The sequence below is a fragment of the Eleginops maclovinus genome, chromosome 11 (assembly GCF_036324505.1).
Source record: "Eleginops maclovinus isolate JMC-PN-2008 ecotype Puerto Natales chromosome 11, JC_Emac_rtc_rv5, whole genome shotgun sequence".
Taxonomy (NCBI): Eukaryota; Metazoa; Chordata; class Actinopteri; order Perciformes; family Eleginopidae; genus Eleginops; species Eleginops maclovinus.
The window spans coordinates 19,292,819-19,319,803 of NC_086359.1; the positions used below are offsets into that span (position 1 = coordinate 19,292,819).

At 40.6% G+C, this 26,985-nt stretch overlaps 1 protein-coding gene across 1 annotated transcript in view; it reads right to left on the reverse strand.

Annotated features, from left to right (window-relative positions):
* The window catches only part of LOC134871716 (LHFPL tetraspan subfamily member 7 protein), a 104,466-nt gene that overhangs the window by 57,718 nt on the left and 19,763 nt on the right, over positions 1–26,985 (reverse strand). Inside the window, exon 3 of the mRNA XM_063894545.1 lies at positions 19,113–19,251. Coding sequence (XP_063750615.1) covers positions 19,113–19,251 — 139 coding nt within the window. The remainder of the gene's footprint in view (positions 1–19,112; positions 19,252–26,985) is intronic.

Sequence of the window (26,985 nt, forward strand, 5' to 3'; positions counted from 1 at the left end):
ATCAGCCACAGACGCCTGCAGAACAGTTTGCAATAGAGGCAGAACTTAACAACTGGTGTAGGAATAACTCTATATTCTTTAGCTGCTAACTTGTGACCCTGATGTTTTTCCAGAGCCAAATGCGCAGCAGCTCCATTGAAAAGAATGAGGGCTGTACTTTTTCACGCAGTACCTTAAACTGAATCAGGATCTCCGGACCTGAACAGTGAAGCCAATTCCCCAAACTTGCTTTCCTTTTAAAAAGGAGGAAAACTGTGTTCACAAAAATGGGTCCAATTGTGTAAAACTTTCTGAGAAAATGACCCCACCTCTCACTTGATTTGTCACCTCATTCAACTTTTCATTTTGAATGCTTACTGTTCTTCCGCATGGTAACATTCAGATGTTAAGGTATTGTCTGCCATGATCAATATCTTGCAACTTAACAGCAAGTGCAGCTGAGGCTGATCGGAACCCTGTGTGGGTATTTGAATAAGTGAAATCTTTGACCTGTTGGTAGAGAGTAAGTAAGATTCATCCTATGGGAACCATTAATGTCCATGCATTCACCCCATAGTTATTGAGAAATTTCCATCTAAATTAGCATGGCTACAAACTAACTCAGGAGGGAAATGGATTCTGAACACTTCCTTTTGATCTGCTCTCACAGGCTACGTAACCAAGAAACCAAATAAAAGGAAGAGGTGGCTGGGCGAGGTAATGATTAAAAAAGCTGCAGGTGGGGAGAGACGGCTGTATCATTATTATTTATCAGCTCCTTATGGCTTGTCTAACACACCTGGGTTCATGTGTGCTACACAGAGCAGGGAAACAATAAGCATTCCTACACACACACACACACACACCTCTGCAGACTGACACATGGAGTTGCTGTCTGGTTGGGATTCTGATTTATGTTATGATTTGACAAAACAGCAGAAAAATCTTCACTTGACTTATCAGAGGCCAATTGATTAAATCAGCCCTTCAAACAGCCCAAACAAGTCAGGCCTATGAATCAGTGAAGTCCCACTCTAGAGGAGACGCTAATTACTCTGGATCCCTCTAATAGAGCCACGCTGCACCAATTAAAGACAACAGAGACACAGCGTGGACGTACAGAGCTCATTACTCAGGCAAACAACACGGTTCTCACAGGAAAAGTAGATTAATGGCACTACTCTTAAAGTACATACAGATTGCACAATGGGTGCAGGGAGAAATTGTGTAGTAAAAGTAAATATGATACACTGTGAGAGAGTTGGAATCATCAATCGACACCAAACACAAAATAGGAGAGAGAATTCTTTCAGTCCAGAGTCCTCGTTGCAGGCTGGGACAGCAGACTCATTTTAATTTCAAAGATTCCCAAAGGGGGAAATGTGCAGGGGGGAGGGAAGATGAAGAAGGCGATGGAGAGGGGGTGGTGATGTCAGAAGAGGGAGGAACAAAAGGAAGAGTTGAAAGAAAGAGCTAAAGAACAGAGGGTGAGTGGGGAACATATCTTGCAGAAATAATGCATGCGTGTATCATTTTCCTGTTACATTTCTCTTTGAGGCACAAGCGTAAGGCATTGTGGTGATAATTGCACTCACACTCTTGCTGTCAGGAGCGCGTCTGATCTCCTCTGGAACATCTCGCTGACATTTCCCTGCTTCTTTGTTTCCTTCTGAAATAGCGGTGGTCATCATTGAGGTCTGCTGTTGTATGGAAGTGGATCATGATTTGGTCTCGATTGTTTGTTCCTCACAGTTCTGACAGACTGTAATTCTGTTTTCACACAGAAAAACTTCAAAGTGTTACATGATTTTCCTGAGTATTTCTCTCAGAATTATATGAATACCGAGCTTCTCTTCGGTCATACAAGGTGCCGATTGTCCTTGTGACCTCTCATGTGGGTCGTTGACTCCCTCTGGCCTCTGCCTGCCCACACTCTGTTGAACAGCCTGGCTATAAAAGTCACTGTCACCTCTGTTTCCCATTTAAAGTCGTGTCCCCATCACACAGACTTCTGTGTTCCCAGACAGATGACTAACCATATATACTTCTGTCATCAAATCTGTAAATCTGTCAAAAACCATCATGGAGCCAATCTTATTTTAGCCATCATGGAGCTATATTTCCTGCCTATGCTGTCGATGCCCTAGTTTCAATACATTTTATTTTGCATTTTTACCCTTTATTGCTGTTTTATTCATGTGCTTTATTAATAAAACAGAAACTTATACGTCTCTGCGTTTCCACTTCCCTTCAGGGATCACTAAAGAGTGTCCTATCTTGCAAAGCCAGCGAGATACTGTGAATATAACTTACATTTCATTTTCAGGTTGGAAACTTTACAAGTGGAGGAAAATGTTTTTAAATTCAAAAGAATATGTAAAGACAATAATGCCCTGTACCCATTTAATCATAGGTGAGATATTTAACCAAATACACATTTGTCTCAATGGGGTAACAGAGGTGCTGTGCCTTCTTACTTTCTGCATGCGCCCTCAAACCAGAATGCTGATTTTTCCCATAAAATGTTAAAGTGATGCCAGAAAACGGTATAATTACTCCAAAAATATGATTGTGCCAAATAAAGCATCAAACGGCATAGACAAGGAGCTCAAAATAAATAGGGGATGGATTTCCAAACTGTGATTTCTGAATTAGATTTTTTCTGTAGAGGAAGTAAGGAAACCGTGACTCGGGATTTAATTGTTGTTTGTGGTGCAATTTCTCAGCAGCTTTAAGAAATGAAGAAACTATAATTCTCCACTCTGCTTTAATGCATTACTTTTGCCGGAAAGTGGGCGGGGCTGTAATTTTCATGACTTTAGCGCCCTCATATTATATTTTTCTAGAAAAAAAAACCTTGTGTATATCAACAAGACTTGGAGCAGAATTTCATAAAGGTGATTTGAGCTAATTTACTAGCATATTAGCATCAAGTGGTTAGTGGTTATTCTTTGCTGAAGTAAAAACAGTGTCAAGTGCCAATCCCTTGTTTTAGTAAAAGTATAGAAGTATTCAGCCAAATGTACTCAAAGTATGAACACAAAAAGTATTCATAGTCCATTTACTGTTACATGTGGTGTTTCTGGACTAATAGGAGCAAGTTGAAATGTTAAGGGATCACCATCCTCAGGGTGACATGAATATCAGTATCAAATTGTATGGTAATCAGTCTAACGGCAGTTTCACCAAAAAGTCATTAGTATTTTTCATCTGGGCACCATGAATCTTGTAAATCCATCCTATAATAGTAAAGACATTTCACAGTTTCTTTGCTATAGTGTGGTCTAGCTGAATACACAGTGTGTGTGAATATGTGGTGACAGATTGCGGGTGCTGGGAGACACTGGGGACCGACGACACCTCTTGCTCCTGTTGCTGCTGCTGAACGTGAGCCCTCGGCAAAGAGAAGGGGAAAAAAAACTATGTTTCACTGGTTTCAAAAACTCAGCCTCTTCTCTCTCTTTCTCTCTGTCTGGCTAAGTCTCCCTCGTTTGTCTCTCTCATTTGTCCTCTCACAAGAGACGGCATGTATCGCAAAGATGTCTTCTGCCTGAGAGGCTTTGCTGCCCGGCATTAAATTGCTTCTGTGTGACAGAGAGAAAGAGGAGCAATTTGCAGTTTCCAAGCCTCATATCTCATCACAAAAGGCGCTAAAAAGGTGCAAGACTCGCCGGCAAATGAACTTTTCCCTGAATCAGAAGTCATACTCATAACTTAACACGATAACTCATCCTCTGCTTTTGTATATCGAAGATTCAGCAGATTAATATTCACAAAATCCTGAAAAACTGTGGTTTCAAATTCGGATACTTGCTTTTGCAACAAAGCAGAAATTCCACAGGCGCAGTCTTTAAGATGAGCACTGGTCTAACGAGGGGAGAATGACATCCCGCGTTTGTCAAACTCTCCCAAATAAATACTCTACCTCCTTACTTTCCATCTCTCTGACATGCCTCGGTTAGAAGTTGAGAACCTGGGGAATTCCTGGCATGATGAAAGAATGCAGCTAACTCCAGAGTAAACAGGGCGAGGCCAAAACCAAGAGACCCCGAGAGACGAATGAAATCATTAATGCATCAAAGGCTGTCATAAGAATACAGTCTGAGAGTCTGAAAGTGTAAACACAGCAGATGGCGAGCATCTTATCCTTGGACGGGGCGCTGACACAGTATTAGCCCCTACTGAGGTTGTTTGTATCGGCCTGTCAGTGAGGAGGGATAACGGGAGGATATAGCTGCATGGATGAGGAGATCAAGCTGTGCAGACTTCACAACAAACACTGTGCAAACACCTCATCACAAAATATGATAATCAGTGTAAATTCAAAATAATTATTAGTCAGGTTTACTTTTTAGAGGGTTTGTGTCCATCCATCTTGATCAACTTTACTGATATAAAACATATACAAATAAAACACTGACAGATTTAGAAAGAATCACATCCTCTGAAACCAAGAATAATATAATCTCTGAGTTTCCAAAGCTTAATAACCTCCCCAGAAAACATATTTTTTCTGTCTATTGAACTAATAACACAACTGTTATCTGGAAAAACCAAAAAGACCCTACATCAATCAGGGTCTAAATATGTCTCTTCATGTGTTGCTTTAAACCTTTGCTATCAAAGAATGACTTTTTTGTATAAAATATTGGGTAAATTCCTAAAATTCCTTAAAATAACTAGTTGCAACCTCGACAGTTTTGAATGTAAAGCTTCTTGTATAGCAGCTAACTCACTGCTAAATCTTATTTACATTTCCTATGTCTATTTACTTAAATGTGTTTAGTCATCAAACGACATTCTCTGCACACGAGCGTTATCTTCCAGCCCGAGTCATTATTGGGTTAGTTGGTGCACTGGGCTCACATGAGGACACGGAGATTCACAGTCTGCACACAGACCAGCGTAAACTCTGAATGCTGCCTCACTCTCACCAGTGAGCGCATGTCTTTTTTTACCTTGGTACTTTCTGGATTTCTCAAAAGGGAGGAAATATTCTTTGTTTCTATGCCAATATTTTTGCTGTGGTCCATCATGTTTGCTGTTTGGCGGCTCCCATAAAGTATTGACTTGAACAACAAGAGAAGAATGTATTCAAAAGCATCACTACGAATAAAATATATTAAGCAATTGTAAAAATTGTTTGACCGTATGACAGTAATAGTTCCTTATATATCAGCCACTAGTGGAAGTTGAGTGGAAGCAGCAAGACCGGCACCTATAATAAACAGTATATGTACTGTGTAGTTTTGTAATAATTTTACAGTACATGTTTATTAAAATAAAATGTCCTAATGTTCAGCTACTCTGCGGATTTGTTTTTACAGAAAAAGAATAGCCAAAACTACAAAAAAAAAGCCACATTGTAATAGACCCTCAAAAGATTGAATCAGTATGGGCTGTGGTTGCAGCAATCTGAACTTGGGTCACTGAGAGAGTGTTGTTAGGCAGATTATATCCACCAACATTCTGAAAGTTTCCCAGTGACAGCTGAGCCAGTGTCTGGTACAGAAACGAGATAATTAAACAGACAATGAAGGGTGTGGTTGGGCAATGCGGCTGTCAGGGTGATCCCTTTTTATTCATGCTTTGCTTTCTCCCTGGCAGCCTCGTCTTGACCCCGTCACACGGTGAAAGACGTGAAATGAACAAGAGAGGCTGGTGGGGGGGAGGAACGGGGCTTTAATCCGTTTTTTGGTCCCAGACTGGCTGCTCGGCCAATCCGTCTTCCTCGCCTGTCTGTCTGCTCCTGCGAGGTACCCTCTTTAAACTGTAATCACAGCGGCGAGTGAGCTGAAGGATGTGTTGGGACAGTAAGAGACGCCACTGAGGGATGTGTTGGGAAAGTAAGAGAGAAGCCTAAAGACGGAGATCTTTCCCTCTCCTATCCTCTCTATCTTCTGTGTGTTTACTTCTTCACTGTAACAAATTAGATCACAAGCTTGAAAACATCCATCCCATCGGCAGATCAATCAACATGAGCAGGTGTGTGTGTCAAGCGTGGTTGCTGGGTCCTGATTGGCCAGCAGGCGCACCGGGAAAGTGACATGGCCAACCGATTGGCTAAAAATTGCCAAACAAATATTAAATAAACATGAATAGGAAATGCAACTTAAAGAATGGCCCAAGTCCCGGCCGTGGCGCAACTGGCTTGGGCACCTGCACCGTACGCCGGCGACCCGGGTTCGATTCCCGGATCCCACCCCGACCCTCTCTCCCACTTTCCTGTCACTCTCCACTGTCCTATCCGATTAAAGGCAAAAAGCCCCCAAAAAATATAATAATTATATATTTTTTAAATGGCCCAAAACAAGTTCCTAGAGCCCAAGGTGAAACATTCACGTTAAGATTTTGTCCAGATATTCGATACGCATGATTAACTATTCAAAATGTAACTCATTTTTTCATACAATAAAGCTGAGACAATATTTGAGACTTTTTCTCGACAAACCACAATTTGAATTGAGATGTAAATGTATGCAGCTGTCAGCAAGTACGTTAAATGATTTCCCTTCCACGTTTTATGCTTTAATATGCTCAATACAGTAGCTATAAGTCACAATCTGCTTCTTAATCCATACTGCTGGCCACATGTCAGTTTCATAAAACATCTTCACACACACCTAAGACACACCTCGAGTTCCCGATCAATTGCATATGACAAGTGGATCACCTGCTGAAAACACGAGAACAGATATCATTACGAAAGTGATCGATGGAATCAATAGATTGTGTGTGTGTGTGTGTGTGTGTGTGTGTGTGTGTGTGTGTGTGTGTGTGTGTGTGTGTGTGTGTGTGTGTGTGTGTGTGTGTGTGTGTGTGTGTGTGTGTGTGTGTGTGTGTGTGTGTGTGTGTGTGTGCGCGTGCATGGTCTCTCCTGGAATACTGATTTGAGCTCTACCTTCATAGTGAAATATGAGAGCTGCTTACAGATACGCTCAGAGGAAGAAGGCACATATCATATCCTTTTCCTCCGCAGAGGCAGAGATACACATCTTCCACAACAAAAGTATGTGTGCATGTGTGTGTGATATATAATCCAGACAGAGAGCAAACATCGCATGTGAATGTGTGTGAGCTCACCTATACTTTATGTCTACCTGCCTTTATTTGTGAGCAAGAGAGCAATGAAAGAGTGTATGTTTGATATAAGGAGGCACCGTGCCAACTGTGTCAGACTAGGTATGTGGTATGTGTGTATGCATGTGTGTGTGTCAAAGGGGAAAGCATACAACTGTGGGTACCATCTATATAGTAGTATGAGAGAAACTGACTCATTCAAAAGAAGCACCTTTATAGTAATACACACACACAGACACACACCATGTCTGTAAATCTAGAAGAATCCATATGTGCCAGCCATCTTTCACTCATGTGATATATCATAGCCTGAAGTCTGAGTCCATGCACAGAGGTGTCCAACTTTCTCATACCGAACATGTGAAAGCAACTGCGTATTCATCACACCACATCAGCTCCACGAAAACAGAAAGCATGGTGCATTGTGAGCTCCTTTCAGATTCAGCAAGCAACATATGATACATGAATAAAACCGCTGATGCCCGTCATGGACTGGATTAAAAAAAGACATAGTTAATGTGATGTCACCCATTAGTTTATAGACTACTGTTTTGGCATTTGCTCCGTGGCAATCTTGTATTTTGCAACCAGAAGGGCAAGGAGAGAGTGAAGCTAAGCAGAACCGACCACTGAACAAGACGTTTTTTGGCGACTAAAATGCTACAATTAACTTTCAAGAGCTGTAAATTTAAGTTGAATGGGTTAACGTTGTAAAATAAAAACACACACACCATCCAAACGGAATTAAACTGTAGTAGCAACCTGTCGTTTTCATAGACACCCTAAAGCATAAGCTGCTTTATAGTCAATTTTTTTCTGAATGGCACCATCATTTACTAAATGAACATCATGGTGCATTGAAAAAGACTTGGAAGTAGCAGATGAGATCATAAACTGATCAGGACAATGTTTACTGGGGCAATAAATCAAGTGTGAGAAGGGTCATGTTCTCATAGACCTCTATACAAACAGACTGCAAGATAATGCAAGTTTATGACTCTTCTGCAGTGGCAGGTGATCCACTTGTCATATGCACTTAATCGGCAGTTCAAGGAGTGTGTTAGGTGTGTGTGAACATGTTTTATGAAACTGACATGTGGCAAGCAGTATGGATTAAGAAGCAGATCGTGACTTATAGCTACTGTATTAAGCATATTAAAGCATAAAATGTAGAAGGGAAATAACTTAACATCATATGGGTATTAAAATATGAAGAAGGGTACATTTTCTCATAGACATCTATACAAACAGAGGATAGATAATGCAGGTTTTTGCATTGACTTTACTTTTCTGCCATGCCTCGTGCTGTCACTCAGTTATACAAGTGCAACTTCAGTGCCCTGCCTGAGCTATCGTTCTACCACACATACAGTATTTCAATATTATGTCATTTGTCCATCCATGTTTATTTTTGCATAATGCAGGAATAAACTCCAGAAGTACAGCTGCTTGTATAGAGTAAACAGGAGTGATACATGAATACATTATCTCAATATGACATGAATCAGATGGATCATGCCTGGACCGGGTGTACTTTTGTTGCCATGGCAACATCAGAACACACCACAGTCATAAACACACAGCTAATGTGTACAATCATTTTAACACGGTCATTGCTATCCTAAGGGATTCTACTTTTAGTTTGAATCCAAAGACATTTACATTTTAATGAAAATTATATGTACTAAATAGAATATACTCCATAAACTTTAGCAATTGTAGCATATAGAACAATATACTATACTATGCTTTGAGTTTCACACTATGCTTAAAACTCTGGTATAGTAGTATATGGTACATTCGCGAAGTGAGAGTATATTCTTGTTAATACAAGGGTTTATCATTTGAATTAGATTTTTTCGTGGCTTTTGCTGCTGAAAGGAGAATAAACTTGACCGGTATTTGCTGTTGATCTGAAACAATGCACCTGCTCTTTGACACACTCACTGAATCTACCGGATCTGTGCTCTCATCCAGCTGTCTCTACAGTCAGTCCCCAGCCGCCCTGCGCTGCTACTGATGTCCTTCTGAGAAATATTCCCTCTACTGCTCACTCCCTTTGCCTTTGTTGCAGACACTTGACAGCTCAAACATGTCCTGCCTCGCTGCTGATCCTTCCTTTTCATCTGTGAAGAACAGCAACTGCAGGGAAAACGGTTCAAAACTTATTTGGTCTCAATTTTATCAGCAGTGTAAACAGAACGACAAGAAATTACTGCCTTTGAGGTATGATTGCTTTCCTTTTAGCGTATTTTCTTTTGGTTTGTCCCCTTTCTGTATATTAACATAGAATACATTTTCAAAAATAGTTCCATGTTTTGAGAAAATCATAATTCTAGTTCTCATCTAACTCTGGTAAGAGAAATAATGAGCATTTCCCAGGTCTCAAATGTTTTCTTTGACATAGATAACATTTTGTTTTCTCATTGCATCACTGCCAAGGTGATCATGAACTTTCAAATGTCTTGACAAAGTTTATTGATACAGTTATGATTGTTGGTTTTAAAAACAGGACAGAAACCCCTCCCTACAGGAATACACAATAGGTTGGTTAGCATACTACATGCATGAACACACCTGAACACCATCCCCAGCGCTTTTTTATTCACTTAGCAGAGCTGTAACAACATTTGTTTACCCCATGCAAATGAGAAAGTCATAAACACAAGCAAAGCAATAGCAATAGAGCGGCATTGCCTAATCAATCACAGTGTGTGTAAGACAGGCACGGGCGCTCTCAAGCCCTCATACTGCCTACAAAAAACTCATTCCCAACAACACAGATGGCACAAACAAAAACACGCCAAACATGGCACCAGCTCTCACTCATCACTGCGCACTCAGGAGAAGCCTCTGAGCGGAGGATCAATCACTGCGTGAGAGGGGAGAGGATAAAACGACATAAGAGAAATGAAACTGAAAGGAAAGTATGTATAAACACACACACACGCACAATTATCCAAGTGTGTGTTTGTGTGTGTGTGTGTGTGTGTGTGTGTGTGTGTGTGTGTGTGTGTGTGTGTGTGTGTGTGTGTGTGTGTGTGTGTGTGTGTGTGTGTGTGTGTGTGTGTGTGTGTACAGCTAAGGGCCTAGTGTGGAGGAATAAAGCAGCTGCAATCCAACTGCACAGACACAACAATGACTCATCCTGGCTGCTGTTCATATCAAACTTGCACTAGTGGGAATTCCTAGGAGTAACACACGCACACAAACACACTCAAGTTGTATTGCTTTCACCATAACTGCGCCAGTCTGCTAGCATGAGCGTAACCAGCAACTATCAAAAATGGTCTTTGATTTAGTAAAAAAAAACACCTACAGATCATACCTCACAGAACACCATTTTTACAGTAAAAAATCAAGCCCTGTTGCAGTGAGACTATTAGTGGAGACACAAAGCTGTTCCCAGTTGAATCTAAGTAAACTTCAGATGTTGTTTTGTCAAATGCTATTTAGGCTTGAACTTCCTGTTGATACTCCACGCCAACATGTGTATTATCTTTCGTACAACCAAGAAGGAATACATGCAGAGCTAAGAAAGATTAAAGATGAAATATTAGGCTCCTTTTCATTTTTAGGTTTATATTTGTATTTTGTGCCTCTACTGTGACATGTTCCCATGCTTAAATGTTCAAATAAGGTCTTTATTTTTCTCACACTGCCTGTGCTGCAGCACCTCTTTTCAACCTCTGTCTGAAACCAGACTCCAGAGTGTTGTGGTTGGTCAACTGCTTAGAGATGTCCCGCCCCTTAGCCTATCACGTACAATGTGTTGTTGCAATAGCAGAGTGAGTGTTGTGTACTGAAGTCACAGGTGAAACATCTTAAAGAGGCTTAAATAAGGTCAACAATCATAAGGTTCCGCTACACAAATAAAGGATCAATAAATAAATAGATAAATAGCTAAATTATGAGAGTCTATTCTCTCTCACATGATAATTCCTGTAGTTAAAACAGGCTCAGTTATTTTACTTCTTTAAAAGTCTCTCATATGAGGATATTCTTGGTCAAGGTCAACTTACTGAGGGTATTTTTTTCTATACGCAATCAAACTTTATATTATCAAACCCCTAAAGGAAGGAAAAAAACAATAGGGAAATGCGGTCTCGTTACAGACAAAACCGGCATATCAATAGACAATGGATTTTCCTAATTTCCCAGTCTCAACTGTTTACATTCATTTGAAAATGATATTACTGAAATACATATTGAAGTTTTAAACTGTACCGACTTAAGGTCACAGACTTCTTTTCCCCATGAGCAGCAGCTTCTGGTTTCTGCAGTAAAGTGAGAAAAACAGCCCTTAAGTGCAGGAACTGGCTTCCACATCATCATCTCTGCTTGTAAGTTGCAAATGAAAAAAAGCAAAGAGGCCTTCAGAGGTGGAGGACTCATGTAATATGCATAGCCACTAGTTTCTTTGAGTGTGAGTGTGAGTGTGAGTGTGAGTGTGTGTGTGTGTGTGTGTGTGTGTGTGTGTGTGTGTGTGTGTGTGTGTGTGTGTGTGTGTGTGTGTGTGTGTGTGTGTGTGTGTGTTTGCCAGGCAGGCTTTCATGGCAGGATGACGGAGGAGCAGGAAGAGAAAGGGGACATGAGAGGAATAAGAAATAGCAGAACGTGTTTTTTGGACCTTGTGACGGTTCTCTTTCCATCAGTTAAAGGGCTGAATCGGTCCAGCAGAACAAATATGAAAAAGTAGAAAGAAATATAAAGTGCTGCAATTCCCTCACCTTACGTTTCAATCTGCCTCCGTTCATCTTCCTCTTCGCCTCTGTCAACATGTCATTTGTTGCTTGCTACCGTGACACACCTCAGGAAGGCGTGACAACATGCTAGGAGAGTTTCCGTGTGTTTAGAGATAATCAAAAGGGTTCCCAGCATATACAGAAGATAAGGAAGGTTAATTAATATTGTAAAGGGCATTAATATCAGAGGAGGGTGTTTTCTTTTTAAATACTGGTACTCTTGCCCCTCACATTTGATAAAGGGGAAAATATCAAAGCATAGGCGCCCTTTCAAAAGGCAACATTAAAGATAGATTAAAAAACTGTTGATCTCAGCCTGCCGCTTCCACAAAAAGTCTATTAGAGAGCTCTCCAGTGAATGAGAAGAAAATAGATGAACTGGACAGGATGGAAGTTCAGTCTTAATTACAGTCAGACTCTAATTCACTAGTGGACCAATTACTGGGTTTTTTTGGGGAGGGTGAGCGAGCAAATTCGAGTGCAGTCGTGCCTATAATTACGGTCGACATCAGATTTGACCAATGACTGAGTTTAGCATACGCAAACACACGCAGGCTTTTGATTCATAAGTACACATTAGGCCTAGTTTATCCATTTGCAATGTTGAGAAATGTTGTAATACAGCAGGCAAACATATTACAGAATGAATCAAACATGTTTGTAAAACGCTTTGTCGAGTTTGCAGATGAAGTGGCCGTGGAGTGTTTCTCCAGTAAATATTAATTATTTCTGTGTAAATCTCCTGCCCTGTTTAATTAATGAGATTTGTTAAGCTAGAGCACAAACCCAAGGAAAAGCTGTATGTGTGTGTGGGTGCAGATGGTGAGATGTGACCAATCACATTACTGTCAACAGCGAGGGGAAAATGCAGATCGGATTGAACAGAAAGTGACACATACACTCGCACCTAAAACACTGTGACTGACAAGACACACATCTATGATTAATGTCTATTGTCAGCACGCTGTGAGTCACAGGTGAGCGGGTTACAGTGTCAGCTAAACTGGGTCACATAAACAGAACAAAAACAAAGGCAGACACACAAAACAGCTTGTGTAAGAGCTACATCGCCTTTCATCCCCTTTGGTCGATCTGTGAGATTTGTGAACATGTTCTCCCTGCAAAAATATACTTTTAAAAGGCGCTAGAGCCTTAAGACAGCCTTGCCTCATGATGAAACAGAATGAAATATCAGCGATTGACCGAAAACAAGTAAAAGTAGAAGTTTTGGTCTTCTGATTGTGCTAAAGATGTGTTTATAAGGAATACTCTCCGCAAGAGGAGAGGATGAAAGAAAGAAAAAAAAAATCGGACGGAAAATAGAGTGACAGGTTGGGTGAAGGAGAATGGATTGACTACACACACACAGCATATTAAATGAGTGGGTAGCAGCATGGAGGGCGGAGCAGAAAACTTCTGACCAGAATTGAATGACTCCAAAACATCATCTGGCAAGGAATCTTCAAAAAAGAAAGTGTGCAATCGACCTGAGGTTGCTACCATGCGCATATGAAGAACTGGTCAGGAGTGGCTAGTTTTGAGCCTGCAGGGAGCTGGAAGGAGTTCCAAGATGGCCGACATAACCAAACAAAGCCTCAGTGATGTTTGCTCACTAAGAGGAGTTTCTCTAGGTGAAAGCCTCAGAATACTTATGGTGACATGACTGATGGTCCAATTATGCTTCCTCACGCTTGATGAAAGAAAAACTCTGTAAGTGAAGTTTAATTGTCGGAGGGAGACGTTCTGCTAATAGAGTCTGGCGCTGTTATCCAGCCTGATATGGAAAATGTATTCATCTGTATCGGAGAGGTGATTGACAGCTGGCACAGGAAGCATATGGGCTCGGGCGACAACAGCAGCACTGAAATAACACAGCAGGTGCTTTGATCAAAGCAACTTCCTATTTTCATCACCTAGCTTCGGAGGACATCTGCATAGCAGCTTTGCCCAAGGGAACGCTGACACAGCAGGCCCCGGCTTCCTCGGCATCAGCACAATGGAACTGGATGTGTGGAGGGAACACACAGGAAATAAACACCAAGCAGCCAGGGTCAGGGTATCAAAATAAAAATAACATCAACGGACTCTCTCTGATGGAGACGCAGATAAGGTGCAGTTTCTAGGGTTGCACAGGGGGGAAGCTTCAAAGGGAAATATCCACCGGGTACTGCTGGGGTTGGATGGAGTTTAGCTGTAAATTAGGAATGCTTTCTTCCACCAAAAGTTGGTTTGCTAAGCGAATGATATGTTAATTAAGTTTAAGAGCAGGAAGATTTGAATACAGTGCTGTGGATGAAACAAAGTAATACGTTCAGATACCAGAAAAATCATTTAGTTGTTTTTAACCTGCCTCTCCACACACTCAGAGACAAACTAAATACTGCTCTAAATCTATGGTTGTCAACATGAGGGTCGAAAAACCCTAATAGGGTCACAACATAAATCTAAGTGGTTGCAGAACAATTAATAAACTAGTAGTATTTTTGTTAATATAGCATTATTTGATTTTTTGTGAAATACTAAACTTACAAACTAAGTTAATACTTGATCATCTTTCAAGTTTTAAGTGTAAAATAATGTAATATAATGTAGGTTTAACCCTCTTAGTGTCCTCCTGATTGCCATACACCCTTTGTCCTCTGGGGTAAATAATGACCCCGCATGGTTTGACTGTTTTTTAAAGCATTTAGTATAAATTGTAAATCAATTCTGTGTTACACCTTTAGTCTTACCTTTAGTCTTCAGTACAACCCATTATCCCACATATTTCCCTTAGTTTGGGAATTCAGGGCCAATACCCCTTATTTTATTATATAAAAAAATGTCACAAAAGAACGCTGACAAAACGACACTCAAAGTAAAGCCAGATTTCACTTGTGGTTTGGCCTTTGTGCTATTTCTCTCCTCTTATCCTTCCATGTAGGAATGAAATACCAGCAACAAAAACATCCGACTGAACAGGTAAAAAAAAAACCCACTCATATTTCTTTCAAGGGCAGAAAACATAGCTTCAGGCAAATCCCTTTCAAGTCCTCAACCCAAGTAACTCCCAAAGACTCATTTTCAAACAAAAGCATTTCACATCAACAAAGAGAGAAAACAACATGCAATCACTGCATCACTTTTTAATGTAAGCACATGATGAAAATTATCTCCTTGTGTTCATTTAGCTTTAACCCTGCAGGAAAACAGCTGAGATTAAGCCTGTGTGTGCAGCGAATTCTTGTACATTCAGCCGAGTGTGACATGTCTTCAGCGCTGAACAGATAACTTCACAGCGAGAATCTGAGCGTTGTACCACAACAAAGCCCCAACGTGCTGCTTCTGAGAAATCTGAATAAAAGGGAAAAACTGGGGAGATCGGCGAGTCACAAGGTAAAGCCCCGGTTCTTCAAAAATTGGCTAGTCATCAAAGCGCATTAACAGTCCTGCATGGACTTATTTCTCTACCCATTAGGGTGTGTGACTTCATATATGAACGTGTGTGTTCACCACACATAGTGCCCAAGCAAAGAGCCGTCCAATCCACTGGTTCCTGACCGCTAAGAAGAAGAAGCAGATGAAATATGCATGACAGGAGAAAAAAGCTCCCCGCCTCAGCACACAGAAATGCTCTACTTCCCTCTCTGAACATAAAACATTGATGGCGGCGCAGCAGCTGAACCACTGGATGGAGCGCTGGAATGACCAGGTTGTGGGTTAGCAAGTTCACATCTAATTCTGGACCTCGCCCACGGGACCAGGAAAGAGCGGGGCAGTTTTACCTCAAGAAAGGGTTTTCCTAGTTCAAACCAGCCCTAGGCTTTCTGAGTGTGTGCCGCAAGACACGACAGAATTGTTGATATGTCAGGTCATGGGCTTCTAATTCCAAGAGAAACACTCCCCGGGCGTGCCTCCAACGGTACGTTCATGCTGTGTAACAGCAGTGATGCAGCACATGGAGCAGATGCTGTTGTAAATGAAAACAAGTATCTGTTTTGATAGAAGGGAGTGATGATCACCGTTTACAGGGAAAAGATCCGACATACAAGTGATGCTGTGATGCAGCTTGGTTAAGAGTGCAGTCTGGGAATAATGCCGACATATACAGGTATAGAGGAGAGGTATCGATCACTGTTTGAGCAGTAACTGTCACATGTTCCCTCATGAAAGGCTTAAAGTGATCATCCATAAGAGAGAAATGACAGTCAGAGTTTTCATAGCGTCTATTTGCAACACACACACACACATACACACACACATACACATACACATACACACACACACACACATACACATACACATACACACACACACACACACACACACACACACACACACACACACACACACACACACACACACACACACACACACACACACACACACACACACACACACACACACACACACACACACACACACAGTGCTGGAGAGAAAATTAACTAGCTAGAGTTGAAGCTCTTCTGGGACTTTCTCGTTTTAGAATCAATACTTTTAAATGTAATTAAGCCCTTCACAGCTCTTGTAGAAACATGGAACGACTGGTACAGACCCACTGAGAATTGACTTTTGTATTCATTATATTCTTTGATTATGTCTATTCAAGGTAAAATACAATATGTGTTAAATCATTTGAATCAGCTTTTGGACATAGACCTTCAGCTGACTGACTTTAACCCTTATGATGGTAGCATAAGCCACAAAAGTGAATATTTTTGCATTTAAAATTTGACAATAGTTTTCCCTTCTTTAATTCTACACCTTGTCGAGTGTGTGTCCACTTTCTACCAATTAAAACTGGGCTTTCCGGGTCCATTAAACATTTTTCAAACATATCCCGAACCCTGAAAAAAGTTATGATCATCAAAATGTCCTCACTTAGTAGGAGATTCCTCTTTTTAGTTTTGTCCTCATAATAACGTTCAGCTGTCATAAGTAGCGAAACAAACCATCACACACACACACTGAAATCTCTTGATGCTGTAAAAAAAAAAAAAAGCATGGGAATCAAGGGGGCTTGAATATGCAAAGAAGAATTTGACAAGCTTCTCATCAGCAGTTAATTTCTTCCAATCTGCTAGAAACCACACATACACACACCTTCAAATACAACACTGACGGCACAAAGAAAACCATTGTTCTTAATCTACTCGTTTCAGTTTATCAGCACTCTTTGGTAGCTCGCATCATGCACTCACACACTTGCAATGCTGGGAAAACAAACACTCTTGTGATGTGCCCTCCTCGGGGCTTTGTGGGCTCTGTGTGAAACCTCTTTCTATCGAGACAACAGTCGACCTGGAAACGAAACAAAGGCTCGTCGCTTCGCATTGTACTTTGCAAAGTCTGTCCCTGAAAAACACAAGGCTATGCTGCACAGAGTTGGATAACACACACACATGGCCTTCTCATACTTCCCAAAGAGACATTGATCTGAATCTGGAGTCCGACAGAAAAGTATTGTTGGTCTGAAACCAACTAAAAACACACCATTAACCCCGCCCTGTAAAAAGGTGCCGTTTTGTCAGTAAGGATTTATCCCGCCCAATCTATTCAGCCTCTATTATGCTTAGTTAAATGCTACAAGCAAGGATTTAAATTAGCTACTGAATATTCTCAAGCATGGAGGCTGCTGCAGTTAAACAAATGCAAGAGGGGAAAAAATAATAATTAAGTTCAACAGAAGAATAAATTGGATTAATTCAAACTCCGGCTGGACGATATATCAATACCAAATCAATATTGTGACATAAAACTAGATATAGTTCTAGATTTTGATTTATAATAATAGTGTAATAAGTCATCAGTGATTTTAGAGGCTGTGTTACAATGAAGTGATGTAATTTTTCAATATTCATTTTTTCCCATTTGGATAATACTTACATTACTGATCAAAATATCATGATGTAAACGTTCTGTGAAAGCACCAATGATGAAGTCTAACATATTGTCGCAGATCAATATGAGGGTATTTGGTTATAATATCCTAATATTTCACATCTGCCGTATTGGCCCGTTAATTCAAAGCAGGTTGAATTGCATAAATAAAACACTAAACAAGTTTTTTAAAATCCGGAATGTAGAGAAAATGGACCATGTGATGCTGCGCTGCAACACATACGAAGATATGCTGCTCTAACTAAAGCACACACACACAAAAAACACTTGTACCAACTGCTATTAAAATGGTCTGCTGCACAATGTGAATTTGAAGGCCGGTACTGAGAAGAGACATGAGCCGTGCCATATTACAGGTTTTTTTTCTTTTAATGCCCGAGCGCTGACAAGACGGCGCTTTGTTTACGAGACTGCTCGTCTGTTTGAGTGAAAGTGTCGGCCTGATAAGCCACATGCAACCCTGAACCAATGACCTGTGTTAAGGAGGCCTAATTGTGTTTTTTACAGCAGGCTTTAAATCCATCCCCTCCTTCCCTTCGCTCGTTCACCCCTTCAAGTGCTATGCAGAGTCTGGTTGCCTAGCAGCAGCTGTCCTCGAGTTCTTTCCATTGAGGTTTTCTTTCTTTTTTTTGACTGATGGGCAACAGAGTCAGCTTTTTTTTTTATAATTCTGGTAATAGACAGCGCTATCAGTGCTTTTGCAGGGGTGAAGATTGGATAGTGAAGGACTTGAGAGTACAACATACTCAAATACATTTCTAACACAGAACAAGGACCTAAAGATAGGTTGGTTAATGCAGTGTTTTTCCACCTGTTTTGAGTCACAGTACATTATTTACATTAAAAAGAATTACTGCGGCACACTCACAACCCAAAACATTACTAAAAGACTCATTGTAGCCTTTTACACTATATAATGATGATTTAATGAAAAGTCTCTCTATTTGCCACAAGTTCCGCTAGCTTTTAAAAATCTCTCTTTGTGTTTTTTCTCTTTAAGGTTTCCTGTTTCTCAGTGTGTATACAGAGGCTAACAAAATAGTCTGTGTTCTGGTTTTGGAGTGACAGGTGTTTGCTTTGGAAATGACATTTAAGATAGCTTGGGAGCATTTTCTACTTTGCAGCAACTAAATAATATATATTTGGACCAAGTAATTAAGATTGGACAATTTCCCACAACACACCTGACGATCTCTCAGGGCACCCTGCTCTACCACACCCACGGCACAGGGGTTGAAATCACTGGGTGAATGTATTTTGAAAAAATGTTGGTTATATTTGTTGAAATTCTCTTTACATCCGAACCGCATCCAGCGTACCCATGCTAGATTCTCAAGATTACACCCCCCTATCTTTAAAATGTTCACTTTTCTCGTTCTTTGTGTGTTTCTTCTGTACGTCTATGTTTGTGTTCACATCTTCACCAACCTGAAGCCATCTGCATGTATCCGGCCAGGGTGCAGATCCTCCTCTCACATCCTCCGCTGGGCAGGAACATGGTGATGATGGCCAACAGGGAGCTGACAGCCAGCAGGGCACAGCCTCCTGAACACAGCACCGCACTGGTCTGAGGAACACAAACACAAAACCTTGTCATTTATTTTTTACAGAAAGCAGACCCAACAACACCTTGACTGACAAATCAGGAAGCACATTGGAGAAGTACATGTTCTGCCATGTAGTCACAAACAAAAAGTGGTTTATGAAGGAGTAATTGTGGTGATTCCATTCTGTCAGAGGACTCTGTAACTTGTTTAATCTTTAAAAAAATATTCTCAGAATTTCTGCCCCAAATGCTCATACCAACATTTGTATATGTTGTAGAAAAACTGGGAAATAAATGCATCACTTGGAACACTTTTAAATAAAAAATGTATGAATTATTAGACATTATGATGCCACATGTTTAATATCACCTGGTCATAAAACTGACAGATTTTTGATTCATGTTAATATTCTTTGATTTTTGTGCGCTTTTCTACAATTTTGTGATTTTGTTTTGCTGGCTGGGAGTCTCCTTAAAATATATGATATGAATCTTCAAAGTAAACTAAAGCTCAAATAAATAAGACCAGAAGCACTAAGGAGCAGGAAATTGTCCTTGAGTAATTGTACTTAGTTACTCCTCATCACTGCGAATAAATGCCTACATGTTTCACCTGTCAAATAGTTACGAGTCACAGCTACATATGAAAGCGCTGCAGGAAGCCAAAAGTGTGTTTTGTTCGGGTCAAATTGTGCAATCTCTCAGTCAATCCAGCAAACAGGTTAATGGCTCTCAGCAGGAAAAAAGCCCTCCATGGCCAAACAACAGGGATCTGTCCCTATTCATTACATCTCGGCTTAATCACACACACAACAAACGCTGCGAGCAACAGGAGCAAAACTGAAGCTGGAGGCACTCACACACAAACAGATTCATTTGCACCTTTTCTGTGGAGCTTTAAATCCCTTCGAGCAGCCATCATAGGTTAATCTCCAGTAAGTTGTTCCCCTTAGTTTTTTATTTTACTACATTTTAGTCCCCTTGCTCTGCTTTTACAGACTCCTGGGAAAATGTGGCAGCTAAGTTCAGATCCCTACAGCAAGATAGCCCCGGGAAGATGTGTGTATCAGTGTTTCCCACAACCTGTGTGTCACTTTTTCCTGCATAATATCTCCAACAAACTTCAATAAATCTGCCACCGTTGACACGTTTTAAAACTTGTGTGTCCTGGACAAGTGTGACACGCCGTCAGTCAGAAAAAACCGCGCAGCCTAAGTGATTAACATCAGTGCTGATTGGAGAGAAATGTTTAACATGCACAGGAAATGACAGCCCCTAAAACACATGTGATTATGCATGGCCCTGATGTGACTGACGTGAAAGGAGGAAGGATGAAAGCCCTGATTTCCATGCCTGACAGAAGATTTAATTAGCTTGTTCTGAGTGTTTGGCAGAAAAGCAGAGACATTAAAGTGCCATAGTGTTGGAAGCAATAATGATGATTGTTATTTTGACCCCATATTTGTCCAGGTTTCTTTTTCCTCAACCAACCGCACGCATACACAAACACGCTTTACACACACTTGGCTCCGTGGGAACTGCTGTGAGTTAATTGCCGTGCACAAGGGCACCTTGAGCGTGGAAATTAAGCAAAGGAGGAACATGTGCAGAATGAAAACAGACTCCTTCAGGAGAGTGGTTTTGCTGCACCTCATTTAGAGAAAGATGAGAAGTGAAATTTGATTTAATGTATGGTTCAAATGTCGTCATTATTCAGAACAGTGATGGCGCCTCGTAGTACAGCGGCTGGTTATTTCTTCCTGTGAGATGAAGCAGGGATATTAACTAATGGAAGCTTTACTATGGGCCAGGCGACAGCAGTAATGATATTCATGGTCCCCACAGGATGAACCCTACTGACTTTATGATCAAGATCAGGCTAATTAGATACTAAATGCCTCTTTAGCTGCTAGCTTAAATGCTCTCCTATGTTTTTTATTCATTTTTAAAAATGAAAACAGGTGTCTGAAGCCAAAATTACAAGGAAGCAATACAGTATATTACCAGTTGGTTAACAATTCACTACACTATGGTATTTGGCTCCTTAAAAGCTAAAGAATTGCAGATTTTTGGTGGTAATTTTCAGGCTTGATCCTTGTGAGCGATCTCCTCCCCTACTTTATAATTTCACAAATACAAGATTCATCCATTACATTTTCATTGAATGTGCAGTTTATTTACTTTTTGTGTCTAAAGCAGTTTTTTCTCCATAGTTGCAAATAATGATAAGGTAACTCTGGTATTATTAGTTATATACCATACTGTATGTAAAATATGATTCCAGTGTTAGCTGTGTAGGATTGTTTTCGACCCATGTGATCCAAACATGTCCAATAAATCCCGAGCGTTGAATAGTTGTAACTTTGAAAATAAAGATTGACGTCATCACTTCCAAAATGTACAACATGGTTTTACTTACCAAAATATTCATCCCTAAGAAAGGAATACACCTTCAGCCTCATTCAAAAACATCAATAGAAGCGCTGAACGTAAAAAACATGGCCTAAAGCCATGGTTAATATTAAAATAAAGGTCCTTTAATACACCATAACCGGGACATAATGATAAAAAAAACATGCTGCCAATAGGAGTTCTTATCTCAGCTGCTCCTGCCCCAGCCATTTGTTTTTCTTCTTTCGAACCTGGAGACTGGAAGAGGGCAGAAGAGAGGAAGCTCTCTCTTGAAGATACAGAAAGTCATTAACTTCAGTGGGCTTTGTTCTTCTATCTCTCCCGCTGGAATGATATTCATGTATGCAGGGGAATGTCTCCTTTCTCTCCGTTGCTTGATCTTGGCATGCCTTGTGGGCTCCCAGTGTGCAGTCTACCTCCCACCCTGCTGTTCTGAATTCGACGCGACACGTTAAAGGTGAATCATGTCTCCTATAGGGGAGTAAAGCCTCAGAGGGGGAGGGCAACCATGTTCAGGTTTCTAAAGGTTCACTCACTAAACAATAAAAGACACGTTGCGATGTTATAGTGAGCAGGATTGAGTTCGACATTGACGATTGGCATAAAAACGCATGATTGCGTGGGATAAAAATGCTAATCTCATTGCTGTAAATGGTTGTAAATCTAAATATTTTCACAAATAAGCTGTAAATTCAGCTGCTTTTTACGTGTTTCCCTCATTTTTCCACACACTTACTTATCTGCAAGTACTTATAGATATATACACATGACATTTTCCGTGTGCCATTTAAAAACAGCCCGAGAGACCAACAAAGGCTATCAGAGCACTACACAGCTATTTTTACAGAAAACAACCAACATTTCAATCAATGGTGTCCTAATTAATCAAGTCCCAATGCTGTGTGTGTGTGTGTGTGTGTGTGTGTGTGTGTGTGTGTGTGTGTGTGTGTGTGTGTGTGTGTGTGTGTGTGTGTGTGTGTGTGTGTGTGTGTGTGTGTGTGTGTGTGTGTGTGTGTGTGTGTGTGTGTGCTCTAATGAAACAAACTCATAATCCCTAACACTTTTACTTACAATGCAGAAAGAGTGTGCTGGATGTGAGCACAAGTTAATTTGGTAGAAAATGAGCTGCAACAGCTCTGGTCCTTACAGTGATGCCTCCCAAATAGATTGTAATTGTGTGTTAATAACTGGTCGAACCGCTTAAACAGCTGGAGCGGGAGGGGAGAGACCACAGACTACACAATTGTGTAGTAAAGAAATGTGTTTTTTTAGTAAAAGACAGAAAAAGATTGGTAGATTTAAAACTTTTGCTTTGGTTAGTATAATGGCCACTCAATTTATCGTGCTCCGTTATGTCTGAATATTAAGCAGTCGCAGTGATTTTGGGGGTGAAAATGTAACAACGTTTGATCACTTGACCCAATATTATTTATCAAAAACGTTTGACATTTGGAGATTTCGGCAAGGATTTACAATTTCGTTCATTTGATCGGTGAGCAGACAACTCTGTTCTGTCAGTATACTGTTTAAACACAAACATCTGAATGCCTTTTGTCAACACTTTTTGGTTTAAAAAATGACAATAGAGATCAAACCAGCTCATTTTACGTCTAGTTTCGAAGCATTTTCTCACAATAATAAAGTGTGTACTACGGGAACTATCATCATCAGCTTTCCAGTCATACCCAGTTCATCCAATTCCAAGATTGTTAAGGAACCCCAGTGCACAGAAGTATTTGATTACACCATGTTTAGAATAGCATTTATACTGCACAGAGAAAAGTGTCTGATTGTTGCAAAAATTAAAACATTATTTAGCCCCCTTCCTTATAGGCGAGCATGACCTGCTGGCACCCTGGGGGAATTTAAGATGTTAAAAGTATGCCGAGGGACCAAACACAATTTATACCCGATTCACACAATAACCCGGGGGATTTGCCCATCGAGCACCAATTAATCCTGCAATAATAGTAACCAGCCTGGAGCATACAAGTGTTACAATGCTGATAAAATTCAGGCCTAAACGCACCCATACACATGTAAGACTACCTGGCTCCACCATAAAGAAACTTTATTGGTTTCCCACAATAAATGGCCCACATCTTAAGCCTGTTGGAGACCAATAACCGATACAAAAAACCTCCATCCAGCTGCTTTGAGTAATAAAGGGACAGTCTAAAGGGGACTCTTTGATTTCCAATTACATTAAGGGAGCCGGGGATTACACAGTACGGGCCAATGAAATTTCATTGTCCCCTCAATTGGGAGTTACAAGATGGAGATGGCAAGGCAGGTCTCATTAAACGCACTTTGCCTCTCCAAGTCCGGGCTGAATGGCTAAATTGTTTCAGTGCAGGGCTGCAGAAAATGGAGGATTTCTTCTGTCTGCTCATCAGAAGTGCCATGGAGAAGACACGGCTAATGCCCAGCCTCGGCCCTTGACAGAAATAACCCCCGCCACTTTACAATCCAATGTCTCGCCTTTATGGAGGACAAGAGGTGAGGCGAGATCCGGAGATAAGCAGACGTGACCAGTTTGCCATATTGCTGGACGGCTCTTCCTTTTGCATGTCTACTTTATTGTTAATATTTACTGGCATGCCATCCTCAGCCCTCCCATCACTAATCAGCATTCAGCAGCGTGAGAGCCCAGCGGTCGCGCTGAGGCATCAGCCGTGACGTGTTCTGCCTCTAGAAGCCCATTAACACTTTAACACAGCTTTGCCAAATATCTCCGAGCCACAAGAGGTTTTTCTGCTCCATCCACCTCCCACAATGCACCAGCCCAGACTTCTCCTGTCCGGTCTACTTTCTGTTAACTTCCCCTTGTACTTTTCCCCTCTTTTGGCTCAACCCGTGTCTTCATCTTTCAGAGGAACAATGACTGCAAGAGTTATAATACAATAAAAGCCTCCGCCTCTAAATGAATGTGCTGAATAATACATCCGTCTTCCTCATTGATCGTCACTGGGCGGAGACTGGGAGAGGGATGAGTGTGTGTGTGTGTGTGTGTGTGTGTGTGTGTGTGTGTGTGTGTGTGTGTGTGTGTGTGTGTGTGTGTGTGTGTGTGTGAGCGTGACGCTCCTCTGAGTGGCTGACGAAGCCTCGTGTACAGAGTGAATACGAGATGGAGAGGAGATGAGGGAGAGCGGGGAGCGGAGATTAATCACCTGACAAGTGGATGGAGTGTCCATTTGTGCCTCGGGGACAGGCTGCAGATAGGATGTGACATTCAGGAGCACTTAAGAGGACATGGAGGAGCTCGAATACACACACTCAGGGACGCACATACAGAGTCACTCATAGTTAGCATACAAACACATGTAAGGGGACATCATATGAATGGTTGAGACTTTGTCAAATCCCACACTGAGTACGACACAAAATGTTGGTGAATGAGTGAAGGCTGGAGAAGTTTAAGATACTTTGAGATTTATGTTACGTGCCATAGTGAGTTTTAGTAGTCCAAATCAGGGCAAACTTCTTACTTCTGTTTTTTTGTAATTCTGGTTTGGTGGCACAGTGCATTAAGATTACTGCAAACCAAAAAGAAAAACTACATTTGCAGAGCACGTGTACGAAGGACACAGAAATGTACTGTCAGAATGGACCATATATGTGCCATCAGCAAATAAAGTTTTTTTAAAAGCATTATGGAACACAAGTGCGCTGAGCTGTCGACCTGCTCTGGTTATCCTTTGAGATATGGCTCCGAGACACAATCTTAAATCATCTTCTGCCCTCAGGAATGGAAATAAATCTCAGTGAGAGATGTTTTTCCAAACAGAAAAAGACAAACTGTGTGCTCTTATATGCCTATATTTTGCTCATCTGTTTACCATTTGTTGCTAGAGATTAAGTAACAGGTCGCAATCTAGCACTAATTTAAATTAAAATAAAAACAACATCTAATTACAATTAAATTCACTGATATAACATTTGCCATATAATTATTTAAGTCAAATTGAAATATGAAATATTACATGTATTGTGTTGTGATTTTTGCAGTCAACAAAGATGTCTTAAATCTGTAGAATGTTATTTTCGGGAACTCTATATAGCAGAAGAGTATTTAATTTAAAATGGTATTTTGTCAAAGATTTTGCCCTTAGCAAATATTTTAGGAGGTCGTCTTGCGGTTTAAAAATGTCATTATGTAGAGGGAGATGCGAGGATTTTTTATTAAAGTAATGACATTAAAATGAATAATTTTAAAATGTTATACTTAAATAATTAAAGCCCTGTGCTCGAAGGTTCAGGTTTCTGCAATTTAGCAGACTTTCTTATAAAAACAACGTTCTGCGTTCAACTCTGGGCTGAGTCACTGAAGCCGTTTTGTGTTTATTTAAACCCGATGAAACACAAAACAAAGTGTACACAGTCTAGTTTAAATATTATTTCTGCTGTCTTTGCGATACCTTAAATACAAGCTTCCATTCAGTTCAGGCCATGAATTGTGACATTTACCAACTTTGGAATCGCTCCTCCTTTATAGTATCGATGTCGATATCTCTAATCTTTGCCCTTTAAGAGCCAAGAAACACAGAAACACTGGAAAGATTTTTCACCCAGGGACCCACACAGGATGCTCCCTGCTGCAAAGCAGTGCTTTAATGTGGTTAAAGCCGAGTCTTCGGTGTCACATTAAATGAAAACACAGGAACCTCTAGTACAGTCAGTGTCGCTTTCATACACACAAACACACACAAACAGACTTAAAGGAACTGGGAGAAATGCGATATATGAACCTTTGCAGGAATCACACCCACCCTAATACTGCCCTTTAAAGGCTTGTGTGTATGTGGCGTGCAGGGACTTGGATCAGTTCAGGGCAGGAAGTTGGGTCAGAGTCTCGACAGGCTGCACAAAACCCAACCTGTCATTTCTGTTCTCACTGCATCTTCTGTTAGGTGGATTGTATACACCAACCAAACATAGAGGAGCGTTTGTATCTGAAGCAGAGACCCCACTGTGAGTAAACACACTAATGTACAATCCTCAAAGCCGGATTGGATTTGTGTACGAAATATGTCACACTATTTAAAATAAAGTCTTTATTAATTCAGATTCTATTGGTTGAGTGTCATTTAACCTCTGCGTCCAATAAACACCGTAGTGAGTCGCTCATATATCATGAAGTCATCCACAGTAACGGGCTCAATGAGCTTTCTGTGTTTTGAACTCGTTGGGATATTACAATAACAGTAATTAAAAAAAAAAAAACCCTATTAAAAGAAACAAACATGATTTGATATTGTGTTAAAAAAGTAAACAGTGATAATATTGTTTAAATATTTAAAATAAATTGTCTTTCTTAATGCACTCGTAAATGTCACTCACCCG